This window comes from Melanotaenia boesemani, chromosome 9 (assembly GCF_017639745.1).
Source record: "Melanotaenia boesemani isolate fMelBoe1 chromosome 9, fMelBoe1.pri, whole genome shotgun sequence".
Lineage (NCBI taxonomy): Eukaryota > Metazoa > Chordata > Actinopteri > Atheriniformes > Melanotaeniidae > Melanotaenia > Melanotaenia boesemani.
The window spans coordinates 36,780,561-36,792,586 of record NC_055690.1 but is presented as its reverse complement, the minus strand read 5'-3'; the positions used below and the strand labels follow the sequence as shown (position 1 = coordinate 36,792,586).

The window sequence follows — 12,026 nt, the reverse complement described above, 5'->3', positions numbered from 1 at the left end:
ATTTATAGTTACCTATAAACACAAAGTAGTCCCTGTCTTTTAAACAGGACTCAAACCAGTTAACTGCAGCACCAGAAAGTCTGACCCAGTTTTCCAACCGGTCTAGTGAGATATTCTGGTCGACCATGTCAAATGCAGCACTGATCCAGCAGTACCAGGACTGAAATGTTCCTGTTATCTGTGCTCAGACGGATGTCATTAAAGACCTGAACTAGAGCATCTCAGTGCTGTGGTTTAACCGGAAACCTGACTGGTCGACATCAGAACAGTTATTTAGTGTCAGGAAGTTGTGTAGCTGCTGGAAGACAGCTTTTTCTAGAACCTGACTAAGAAACGGGAGGTTTGATATCGGCCTGTAGCTGCTCATGAGGGACGAGTCCAGCTTTTTCTTTTTCAGTAGTAGCTTGATGACGGCTGTTTTTAGGGTCTGAGGGAAGACGTCTGAAAGTAGAGACGTGTTTACAACCTGGAAGAAATCTAAGGCCATGCATCCTGAAACATTCCTAAAAACCCGGTTGGCAGGCCGTCAAGACAGCAAGTGGTGGTTATTAGATGGACAAGGATCTCATCCAGGTTTTTAGGACTGACTGGAGGAAAGTGTGTCCTGGTGTTCCTGTCTCAGGTGAGAGTCAGATTGGGGGTCAGAGTGATGAAAGCTGAATTAATATTGGTGTTTCAGGTGAAGCTTTGATCAGAGATAAGGTACTGCAGTATGATGTCACAGGTCACTGATGACATCATGTTTACTGTCGACCAACAGTAATGAGTCCCAGAGGACATCTTGGCTCTAACAGACCCAGCTGACACAGTCTGTGGACGCTTGGACACCAGTGGCTTAATTAGCTCTCTGCAGCTCAAGGGACAAAGGAAAGATGCTCTGCTGTCGCCATGGTTACTGCTAATCGCCAAGTTGTTTGTTTTTTCCAAACTGAGGTCTCTCTGCTGACAACAAGGAGAGACAAACAGATGTCTGTCCACATCCTTCCCCTGAGACAGTGAGACATGCTGAGCATCGGCTGCTTTTCTATCCAACATCAAGTTCCAGAAGAATCAGAGAAACTTTTACCTGTTTTCTGCGTGTCTGTAAACAGATTCTGCTTTCTTGTTTGTAAGTAATGACTGACGAGTCCTCATGGACACAAAATAGAAGTCTGACGTCCCCGACATGAAGCAGGAGCCGCCGGACCCTCCTCACCATCATTACTGGTGCATTTGATGCTGCTGCACAGTTTATGCTCAAATTTAAATATGTTAAAGCAACATCCCGGACGGACGGACGGACAGACGGACAAACAAACAGATCAGTGATAGACCTAGAGGTCTCTGGTTTCTCTTTACTGTGTGCTGTTATGTCTTTACTGGTTTCAGTATTAATTATATTGTGTAATAGCTTATTTATTTATTCATTCATGTTATCCCACTTTGATTTGATGTACTATTTTCTCCTTAAAGAGATAAAATCTTACAAGCATGTAGCTTCTGTGTATGAAAATTAATAGTGGAATTGATAGAAGGGGCATCATCTGCATTCTACAGGGGCCGGTACTGTTTAGGAAGGACTCCAGGTGCTCCTGCAGACGCTGCGGATCTTGGACATGTTGAGTCCATACATCAGCGGTTTAAAGACAGAGGGACTTGTGAGCCAGTACAGGGACAGAAAGACCCGGGTCATGCCGGGAACGCTGCTCAGATCAAACCTGCTCTGCACAATTTCAGAAAAGGCCCCGAAGGAGAAGTTGATGAGAGAGGCCAGGTGAGGCGTGCAGGGGCTGATGGCTTTCTGTCGGGTCGGTTTGGACCCAGAAAAACCCACTCTGAGGATCTGAACGTAGGTGTAAACGATGAGGATGATGAGGCCCAAGATGACGGTGAACAGGTACACAAGGCCTGCAATGCTGTTGGCGGTGGTGTCAGAGCAGCTCAGCTTCATGATGTAATGGTTGTCACAGTAAACTTTGTTAATGACATCATCACACAGCTGATTGGGGATGGCCAGACAGAGCATGGCCATGATGAAGGGAGGAAACAGCCAGATGACGGCGAGGAGAGCGGCAACCCTGCCAGGAGTCATCTAAGAGCTGTACTGCAGAGGAAACCAGATGGCCAGGTACCTGTCGTAAGACATGACGGCCAACGTCAAAACTCCAGGATACCATACATATAAACACAGAAGACCTGCAGGAAGCAGAGAGGAACAGAAACCGTGTGGAGGTCAGAGAGGATCTGGACCAGCAGGAACGGAAACGAGCCTGTACTACCATACAGCTCATTTACAAACAGGCTGCACAGGAACATGTACATAGGTTCATGTAAGCTCCTGTTCACACAGATCAGCAGCACGTTGGCACCGATTATAAAACCATACACACACATGGTGACGGTGAAATACACATATCTGAACAGGCCGGCATCCAGGTAGGCGCTCAGAGTGAAATATGACACCTGCGTGGAGTTTGGTTTCATTCTGTCAGCATGTCAATCAGTCAGTCATCACACACCCTAACACCCGGATTACTGGAGTAAACACCTGGTTTACAGCCTGCTGTTTACAGAAATCAGTAAACAGAATAAAAACTTTTACAAAAAAGCTTAAAGAGCAACAACTCGGAGTGAATCTTCCAAGCTGAGCTGAACTGTGATTCTTCTTCTCTTAAAGAGTCGACACGGAGACGCCCACAGCAACAGACCCATCTTACAACATGACACAGACATGCTCCATCACATCATCCCACTGAGGACCAGTGTCTTTTAGAAACTCTCTGAAGTTAATTTCTTTGTCTAACATGTCCTGTCCAACATCACACAGCAGGATGATGGCCTGGTGGCTGTGTTGCTTCACCAAGAGAAGCTTTAAGGAGACAAGGATCCTCTTCATTAATAAGTTTGATTCTTTATTTGAAATGAGTCTATTGCTAAATTTAACCTGACAAGAGGGTTGGGGCCAAAGAAAGAATAAACAGAGGAGGAAGGCCCCAGTCAGAGGAGGACTCCAGCCAGAGGAAGACTCCAGTCAGAGGAGGACTCCAGCCAGAGTAAGACTCCAGTCAGAGAAAGACTCCAGCCAGAGGAAGACTGCAGGGAGAGGAAGGTTCCAAACAGAGGAAGGCCCCTACCAGAAGAAGACCCAAACCAGAGGAAGACTCCAGCCAGAGGAAGACTGCAGGAAGAGGAAGGTTTCAACCAGAGGAAGTCACCAGCCAGATGAAGACTCCAGCTAGAGGACGACTACAGCAAGAGAAAGGTCCCAACCAGAGGAAGGCCCAGCCAAAGGAAGGCCCCAACCAGATGAAGACTCCAGCCAGAGGACGACTGCAGCAAGAGGAAGGTTTCAACCAGAGGAAGGCCCCAGCCAAAGGAAGGCCCCAACCAGAGGAAGGCTCCAGCCAGAAGAGGACTCCAGTCAGAGAAAGACTCCAGCCAGAAGAAGGCCCTAACCAGATGAAGACTCCAGCCAGAGGAAGACTGCAGGAAGAGGAAGGTTTCAACCAGAGGAAGGCCGCAACCAGAGGAAGGCCCCAGCCAGAGGAAGACCCCAACCAGAGGAAGGCTCCAGCCAGAGGAAGGCCCCAACCAGAGGAAGACTCCAGTCAGAGGAAGACTACAGCAAGATGAAGGTTCCAGCCAGAGGAAGACCCCAATCAGAGGAAGGCCCCAATCAGAGGAAGGCCCCAGCCAGAGGAAGGTCCCAGCCAGAGGAAGACCCCAACTAAAGGAAGGCCCGAGCATGAGGAAGGTCCCAACCAGAGGAAGGCCCCAGCCAAAGGAAGGCCCCAACCAGATGAAGACTCCAGCCATAGGACAACGGCAGCAAGAGGAAGGTTCCAACCAGAAGAAGGCCCCTACCAGAAGAAGACCCAAACCAGAGGAAGTCACCAGCCAGAGGAAGGTTCTAACTGGAGGAAGGCCCCAACCAGATGAAGCTTCAACCATGTCCCGGGTGAGGCGGGGGACATTGAGTCCGAGTGGGCTGTGTTCCGTGCTTCTATTGCTCAGTGCTGTGGCTGTAAGGTGGTCAGTGCCTGTAGTGGTGGTCATCCCTGAACTTGTTGGTGGACACCAGCAGTGAGGGATGCCATCAAGCTGCAGAAGGAATTCCTTTCAAGGCCTTTTTGGTCTGTGGGGCTCCTGGTGCAGCTGGTAGGTATCGGCTGGCTAAACAGGAGCAGCTTAGTGGTCATTTAGGCAAAAATCTGGGTATGAGAGGAGTTCAGAGAGGCCATGGAGAACGACTTCCAGGTCGAATCAAGTTTATTTGTAAAGCACATTTAAAAACAACCTCAGCTGGCCAAAACGTGTACAAGACGAAACATTAAATCACCCAGTCAACAATAAAATGAACAATTAAATCAAACAAAATAGGAATAAAACAGCACTACAATAAAACAGATAAAATACATTAAATTATTTAAATACAATCTGAACCAGAACCAGGAAGGAAAAACTCCATCAGGACCAGAACTAGGAAGAACAGCCGTCCTCCTGGACCAGTTGTGGGTGTAGAGGACAGGAAAGAGGGGTGAACAAGAAGCAGAACTCTGATCCAGAGATTCCTGCTGAGAAAGAAGAAGAGAAACACACATGAATGAACGTCCGATGTTTCTACATGTAGAGCAAAGAAAGCAGAGAGGAGCCAGGTGCATCGTGGGACGTCTAAAGGGAACTATCCTCCCACTTCCTGAGCGGTGATCTGGACAGTGTGAAAACATGTCTTCATCCCTCAGAAAGAAACTGTCCTGGATAAACGTGTGTTCAACGGTTTGTGGGAAAAGCAGCTGAAAGATGACATCATCAAACAGAGACGTCCTGCTGGAACCTTTGATTAGATCAGATTTAACTTTATTGTCATTACACATGGACCAAAAGCAGTTTGGTATCTAACCAGAAGTGTAATAAGTAGTTTAAATTTACAGGATGAACAGAAAATAGAGATCTAGGTTTAAACAGAGGGTCAGATTCTAAAATGCAGATATTTGTATAGATGAAGATAAACGGAATGAATTGCTATAAATATACCGGCTGTGTTTGTTCTGATTCATCCTGATGTTCACCTTCTGATTCTTGTTCATTACTGACGTAAATGTGTCCCGTACGGGCAGCAGCAGACGATGACGTCATGAGTCAGCTGATCTTCAGGGATAAAAGAAGCTGATGATGATCTTTGTGGAGCAGATGCGTGGCTCGCTCTGCTCTTCTTTATGACTCCTGAAGATCATGATGAACTCCACGCAGGTGTCATATTTCACTCTGAGTGCCTACCTGGACGCCGACCTGTTCAGATATGTGTATTTCACCGTCATCATGTGTGTGTATGGTTTTATAATCGGTGCCAACGTGCTGCTGATGGTGCTGATCTGTGTGAACAGGAGCTTACATGAACCTATGTACATGTTCCTGTGCAGCCTGTTTGTAAATGAGCTGTATGGTAGTACAGGCTTGTTTCCGTTCCTGCTGGTCCAGATCCTCTCTGACCTCCACACGGTTTCTGTTCCTCTCTGCTTCCTGCAGGTCTTCTGTGTTTATACGTATGGGAGTGTTGAGGTGTTAAACCTGGCTGTCATGTCTTACGACAGGTACCTGGCCATCTGCTTTCCTCTGCAGTACAGCTCCCTGATGACGGCTGGAAAGGTTTTCCTGCTCATCGCTCTGAGCTGGCTCATCCCTTTTCTTGCGATTGTGGTTCTGGTTTCTCTGAGTGCTCGACTGCAGCTGTGTGGGAACATCATCCCCAGAGTTTACTGTGGAAACTTCTCCATCGTTAAACTGAGCTGCTCCGACACCAGCGTTAATAACATTTACGGACTCATTTACACCGTCCTCTCCCTCATGATTCCTCTCATTTTAATCCTTTACACCTACATTCAGATCCTTCACGTCTGTTTCTCCGGGTCCAAGCAGACGCGACAGAAAGCCATCAGCACCTGCACGCCTCACCTGGCCTCCATCTTGAACTTTTGCTTCGGCAGCTGTTTTCAGATTCTCCAGAGCAGGTTTGATCTGAGCCGCATGCCGTTAGTGCTGGGAATATTTCTGTCTCTGTACTTCCTGACGTTCCAGCCGCTCCTCAACCCTCTGCTGTACGGGCTGAAAATGAACAAGATACGAGACGCCTGCAAACGTCTGACACGTGCAGAAAAAGTCGGGTTTCAGACGTCCTGAGTTCATCTTGATGCTGCTGTAGGGGGACGGTCAGCTGTTCCTCTGTGCAGGGAAAGTGGTTTCTATCCCCGGAACAGCAGATTCTGCACATCTGATCAGATAATTACAGGTTTTCACCCGACTCCTCCAGGACAGGCCTCCCTCCTCCCCCCGACTCCTCCAGGACAGGCCTCCCTCCTCCACCCGACTCCTCCAGGACAGGCCTCCCTCCTCCACCCGACTCCTCCAGGACAGGCCTCCCTCCTCCACCCGACTCCTCCAGGACAGGCCTCCCTCCTCCCCCCGACTCCTCCAGGACAGGCCTCCCTCCTCCACACAGTCCAACTGATTTTATCTACAACAAACGTCTCAAAGCTCTGAGTTCAGATCAGTGCGATAAGAAACATTAGAATCATCCAGACTTGGAGAAAATGATCCGTTTCTTTACCCTTAAATCTTGTTTGGTATAATTTGACGGGTTTAACATCAGTAAAACTTCCCTGAACGTTCTCTAACCTGAAGTTTCATGTCTTTTACTAAAAAAAAAAGTTCTTTAAATTTTCCTCTTTAGTTCAGGTGCTCCAGCTGTTTGCAGGCTGGAACTGGGGTGAAATGTGACTGGATGGATGTTCGATTCATCACTGCCAGCCAGATGAAAGGAAAAGCTTTTATCTTCTTGAATCTGTGAAACTAGGAGTCATGTTGGTTTCTGTCTTGTATGGGGCAGAGCTGACGGGGAGACCCTGTCTCTGAATTCCCACCATGTTGGTCCAGGTTCTGACAGAGACCTGCTGTCTGTGAAGGTTTGCTGGGGAACAATGAAATAGTAAAACCACCCGGGAGTCGTCATGTATGATGTCCATGAGGAGCAGAAGTCCTCCAGAGGTCAGAGGCGTGGAACAGAGATTTACCTGGACTGGATCGGGGTGGGGGGCTCAGCTGGCATGTTAGTAAATGACATGAAGGCAGCAGGTTTTATGCACAGCAAGTCCTGGATCTGGTCTTCCATGATGTCAAGGCTGATACTGACCTGGAGGAGACGGCTTCAGGAGGATGCTCCTTCCAGGAATGACTGGAATCAGACTTTAACTTCCAACTCTGAAAGTCTTCCTGCAGTTTTCTAATAAAATGAAACATTTTCAGATCATCGTGGGTTTTGTGTTTTCTGTCTTCTAACAACCAGGACATGATGCTGGGTAAAAAACGTATTTCTGACTTTATAAAGCATTTATTTAGGATAAATAACACATTTATATTCAGAGATAAACTACTTAGATATTGTAAATAAATCTAAATGTCACCATTTTGTCCGAGCAGTCCCTGGTGGGACATTTCCGGGTCAAACTGACCCCAACCGTCAAGGTATAAAATTCTAACAGTATTATTTGTTTTATAAAAAATAAAATCAGGAAAGATGGTGTGGATGGACGCAGCAGCTCCTTCGGGAGACTGTTCTGCTGATCCCAGCCGTTCATCTTCCTGTTGCTCCACCCTCTCGACTACACACTCGTAGCAGCTGCAGCTTTTCTACAGGATAAAAACACGAGGAAAACTGGCTGGAGTGTCTTTTTTTTTTTTTTAACTTGTCTTTATTAGAACTGAACAACATGGGTGGTACAGTCCGATGTTCAGTGATTCCACACGAGCATTTCTTACACATCATCATGCATGATTCCAGTGCACTGAAAAGAAATCCCTCCCAGTGATCCACCTCGTAGAGTAAACAAATAGAGTTGACATTTTTTCATTGTTTAGTCACATCCAGATGAATTTGGGTAGATAAGGGGCGTAATCCCCAAAAAGGTACGAGTTCTGGACATAAATATACTTCCACACACACATATATATGTATAGGTACACATGCACACATGGGATCTGCATATCGTTAGTTTACCGGTGACCAGTAATTTAAGAAGGCTTCAGGTAAATTCAGTTTAGCTGTAATGAATTCCACGCTGTAAAAGAAAATTTCCACATGAAGACTAGTTCAGGCGTAGCTAAAGGTTTTTATTTGTTTGGATGTTTCATCCACATGGAGTTTTGTGAGCCCAAAATCACTAATTTGTAAAACCAGGTTTCAAAGTCAATAAATGGTAAATGGTCCATATTTATAAAGCGCTTTACATCATACATCACATTCACACACATTCACACACTGATGGCGGAAGCTGCCATGCAAGGCGCTCAACCCCGACCCATCAGGAGCAATTAGGGGTTCAGTGTCTTGCTCAGGGACACCTCGACATGAACTCGACTTGGCCGAGGATCGAACCGGCAACCATTAAGTTACAAGACGACCGCTCTGCCTTGCTGAGCCACGCCGCCCAGCGCGTGTTTAAATCTGAACATGCTGCCATGTTTCCATGTTTCCAACCCAAATGTATTTTCCAGAGCCGATCGGTTCCCAAATGCACAAATCCTCAAACACCAGTTTCAGAGCATACGCCACTCAATCGTTGTGGGAGGGACAGCCCCACCCACCATGCACTACATGGCATGCCCCCCAGAAGTTGCTTGTGTAATTAAAACTGAAAGGCGAGCTGCCACAGGGTCCAGCCGAGGAGGCTACTTAGATGCCCCCTCCGCTCCGCCCAGCACGACGTGCACGCCTCCCAACACCCTACATGTGTGTGAGAAAGAGCGGGGAAGGAGAGGGGTCCAGGGATGTAAGACCAGAGAGAAGGGAATTTCCCTCCTTTCCTGGGAGACCCCCCAGGAAAGGACAGGATAGGGACAGCAGTCCCCCACAACCAGGCCACGCAGCGACCACAGCCAATGAGCCGCCACCAACCCCAGAAGGCCCCACTCACCACATGCCTAGGCGAAGAAGTGGAGGGGGAGGAGGACAGCAGGAGAGCCCAGAACCATGCCCCCCCCCCCCCCCCCCCCCCCGGCCTCCCCCACAAGTGCATGTGATTCCTCCCTGTACGCTGTGTACAAAAGATGGGCGGAGCCTCCGTGACATCACCCGTAGATTTCTAAAGAGCAAAAGTGAATCTCATTGGGCGGTTCCCAACGTTGCCATCTTGGTAGCGTCATGCCTGCCGTCGCTCCTGGAAAATCCAAAAATGGGCAAAGAGGTGGAGCTGAGAGGGAGAGTGTGAGCGTGGGGGGGGGATGATTGACAGCCATCAAACTCCGAGCTGCCTGTAGAGAACTAACCGAGCTAACCCCGAGCAACGGTAGCTAACCAGCTAACGGAGGTAGGGGGGCTAAAGCTAAGGCGCGCTGTTAGCTGGCTAAAAACCGCAGTTGTGCTGCACTCTCCCTTCTTTCTGTGGATATTGGATACCTGTCAATCAACAGGACACGCCCCTAATTATGCAGAATTTCAAGATTAAATAACATCCAAACGGATGAGTTAGAAAAAAAATCACCCCCCTCACAGTTGTCATGAAGGTAAACTTGACCTTTTAATCCTAAAATGTATTTTTGTACCAGGATTTAAACATGTTTATTTCTGCTGTGAAGTCTTTTTAACATGGGAGTCTATGGGGATTTGCTCTGTTTCGGAGCCCCTAGTGGACGAGGGGGGAACTGCAATTTTTTCACTTCCGCATAGGCTTCACATTTTACAGGTGGAGGTTGCCGCTTGCTTCCCACATACACACCTATACACACCCCCTCCCACTCATCCTGGCACACACACACACACACACACACAACCCTACACCCCTCCAATGCCATATCCGGGGTCCCAGGCCATGCACCGAAATACGCCATGGCAGCACACCCGGGCAGAACCAGACTCCCCGGCAACAACTAACCCCTCCACCCCCAAGAGAGGGGCCCACCCCGGGCACCAGAGCCCAGAATCCCCAGCCAGTCTGCCCCAGAACATCCTGGCCCCACACAGTCCTCCACCTACACTAAGTGATGGAGCTAAGCACAGGGGACCAGAGGGAATAAAATCCAGCTAACTGGTTCTTTGAGGAGGCAGACATTGTCTCACTACTGATGTGGTCAAATAAGAGATTCCTAAACTGCTGAATACACAGATTATATTTGGTTTTCCAGTCCACAAGGATAGTTTCTTTGCGATGCATAATGCTGTGTGTAAGTAAGTAAGTAAGTAACTGTTTATTTATATAGCACCTTTCAAGATAAAATCATAAAGTGTGTTGAGGCAAAAAAGTTACTCTGTCAAGGAATGAAGAGTCTGGTTCTGAAGTGAAAAGTGATTACAAGTTTATTCGAACACAGAATTAAAATACAAAGAATAGGAAGAATAGAAAGAATAGAATTGCAATTCGAGAGACTGCTCAGAGGTCTGAACAGAATCTGATAAGAAACACACATGCAGCATCTTTTAAGCAGAATGATCACGTCACAGCACATCATGAAATACAAACAAAGAGATTGTCTGTTCCTCACACAGGATTAGACACTTCAGCAAACCTAATGAGCTTTTTCAGTTTATTGAGCACATAAACAACCCCAGTGACATTAAGACAGGATGCCCGGCTGGGTCAGATAAGTCACACAGGTCAGAGCGAACTGTTCTAAAGAATGCATGATAGCAACAGGCTACTCAGTATTAAACTTAATTACCAAGAACTTAAACAAGCTGTTTACCCTGAGAGTGATCAGTAGACACATAAAGGGAATAATATGAAATTTCCACAACAAGTGCTTAACAATAAGACAAAACACTAAATAACAGTAATACAGAGAGAATAAAAACAAATAAAACTAAGTAAAAGCAAGTTTAAAAAGATGTGTTTTTAGCTGCTTTTTAAAAGAGATCATGGAGTCCACAGATCTCAGGCTTAGAGGAAGGAGTTCCAGAGTACAGGAGCCACTGCTGCAAAGACTCTGTCACCCTTAGTTCTCAGCTGTGTTGGTTTAACAACCAGCAGATCTTGATGACTCGATCTCAGGGACCTGCTGGACACGTAGAGCTGTAGCAGATCCCTGATGTATTCAGGTGCCTGGTCATGTAGGGCTTGATAGGTAAACACCAGAATTTTAAAATGCACCCTGTAATAAATGAGCAGCCAGTGCAGCTGGATCAGTAGAGGAGTGAGATGGGCGAATTTAGGGGATTTAGTTGTCGGCCTTGCAGCAGCGTTCTGAACCAACTGGAGACGGTCAAGCGATTTTTTTGCTTAAACATGTAAAGAGGGAATTACAGTAATCCAGTCTGGATGAGATGAAGGCATGAACGATCATCTTCATCTCAGATGGTGAAACAACTGGGCGCAGCTTAGCAATGTTTTTGAGGTGATAGAAACAAGAGCGAGCAAGTAATTTTACATGTGCATCCAAGGACATTGCAGGGTCAAGGGTCACCCCAAGGTTCCTGATCGAGGGCTTAATGCATGAGGCAAGTGGGCCGAGACTCTCAGCTATCTCAGGTAAAAATCTGTCAGGGGCACAAACAAGGACCTCGGTTTTTACATCATTACGTTGAAGAAAGTTGTCATTCATCCAGCTCCTGACAGCATCCAAACACCCAAGCAATGTCTGAATCTTAAAAACATCCTGAGGTTTAAAAGAAATAAAAAGCTGAATATCATCAGCATAACAATGATAATAAATATCTTTAAAAGAGCCGATAATGTGCTGCAGTGGCAGCAAATATAAAATAAACAATAAAGGACCCAGAACAGACCCCTGTGGAACACCAAAATCAAGACCTGAAGACGAGGATTTAAACTTAGCAGCAGCCACGGAGACTAATCTCCCAGAGAGATAAGAGGAGAACCATTTAAAAGCAGATCCTGAAACCCCCACCCAGTGTTTCAGCCTGTCCAGCAGGATGCGATGATCTACAGTGTCAAAAGCTGAGGTCAGGTCCAGTAACAATAACACAGAACAATGACCTGCATCGCTCTGCATCAGGATGTCATTGGAGACTCTGAGCAGGGCTGTTTCAGTGGAGTGAGCCC

The 12,026-nt window shown here is 47.0% G+C and overlaps 1 protein-coding gene and 1 pseudogene across 1 annotated transcript; one reads left to right on the top strand and one right to left on the bottom strand.

Annotated features, from left to right (window-relative positions):
• Positions 1-1,092: 1,092 nt before the first annotated feature.
• LOC121645554 lies at positions 1,093-2,463 on the bottom strand (annotated as a pseudogene).
• Positions 2,464-5,108: 2,645 nt separating this feature from the next.
• LOC121645845 (olfactory receptor 10J4-like) lies at positions 5,109-6,310 on the top strand. The gene has a single exon (XM_041994587.1). The coding sequence runs from the start codon at positions 5,212-5,214 to the stop codon at positions 6,154-6,156; it is 945 nt and encodes a 314-aa protein (XP_041850521.1). The 5' UTR covers positions 5,109-5,211; the 3' UTR covers positions 6,157-6,310.
• The last annotated feature ends 5,716 nt before the right edge of the window (positions 6,311-12,026 follow it).

Coding starts and splice junctions, on each gene's coding strand:
- LOC121645845 (XM_041994587.1), top strand. CDS start 5,212: ATGATGAACTCCACGCAGGTGTCATATTTCACTCTGAGTGCCTACCTG.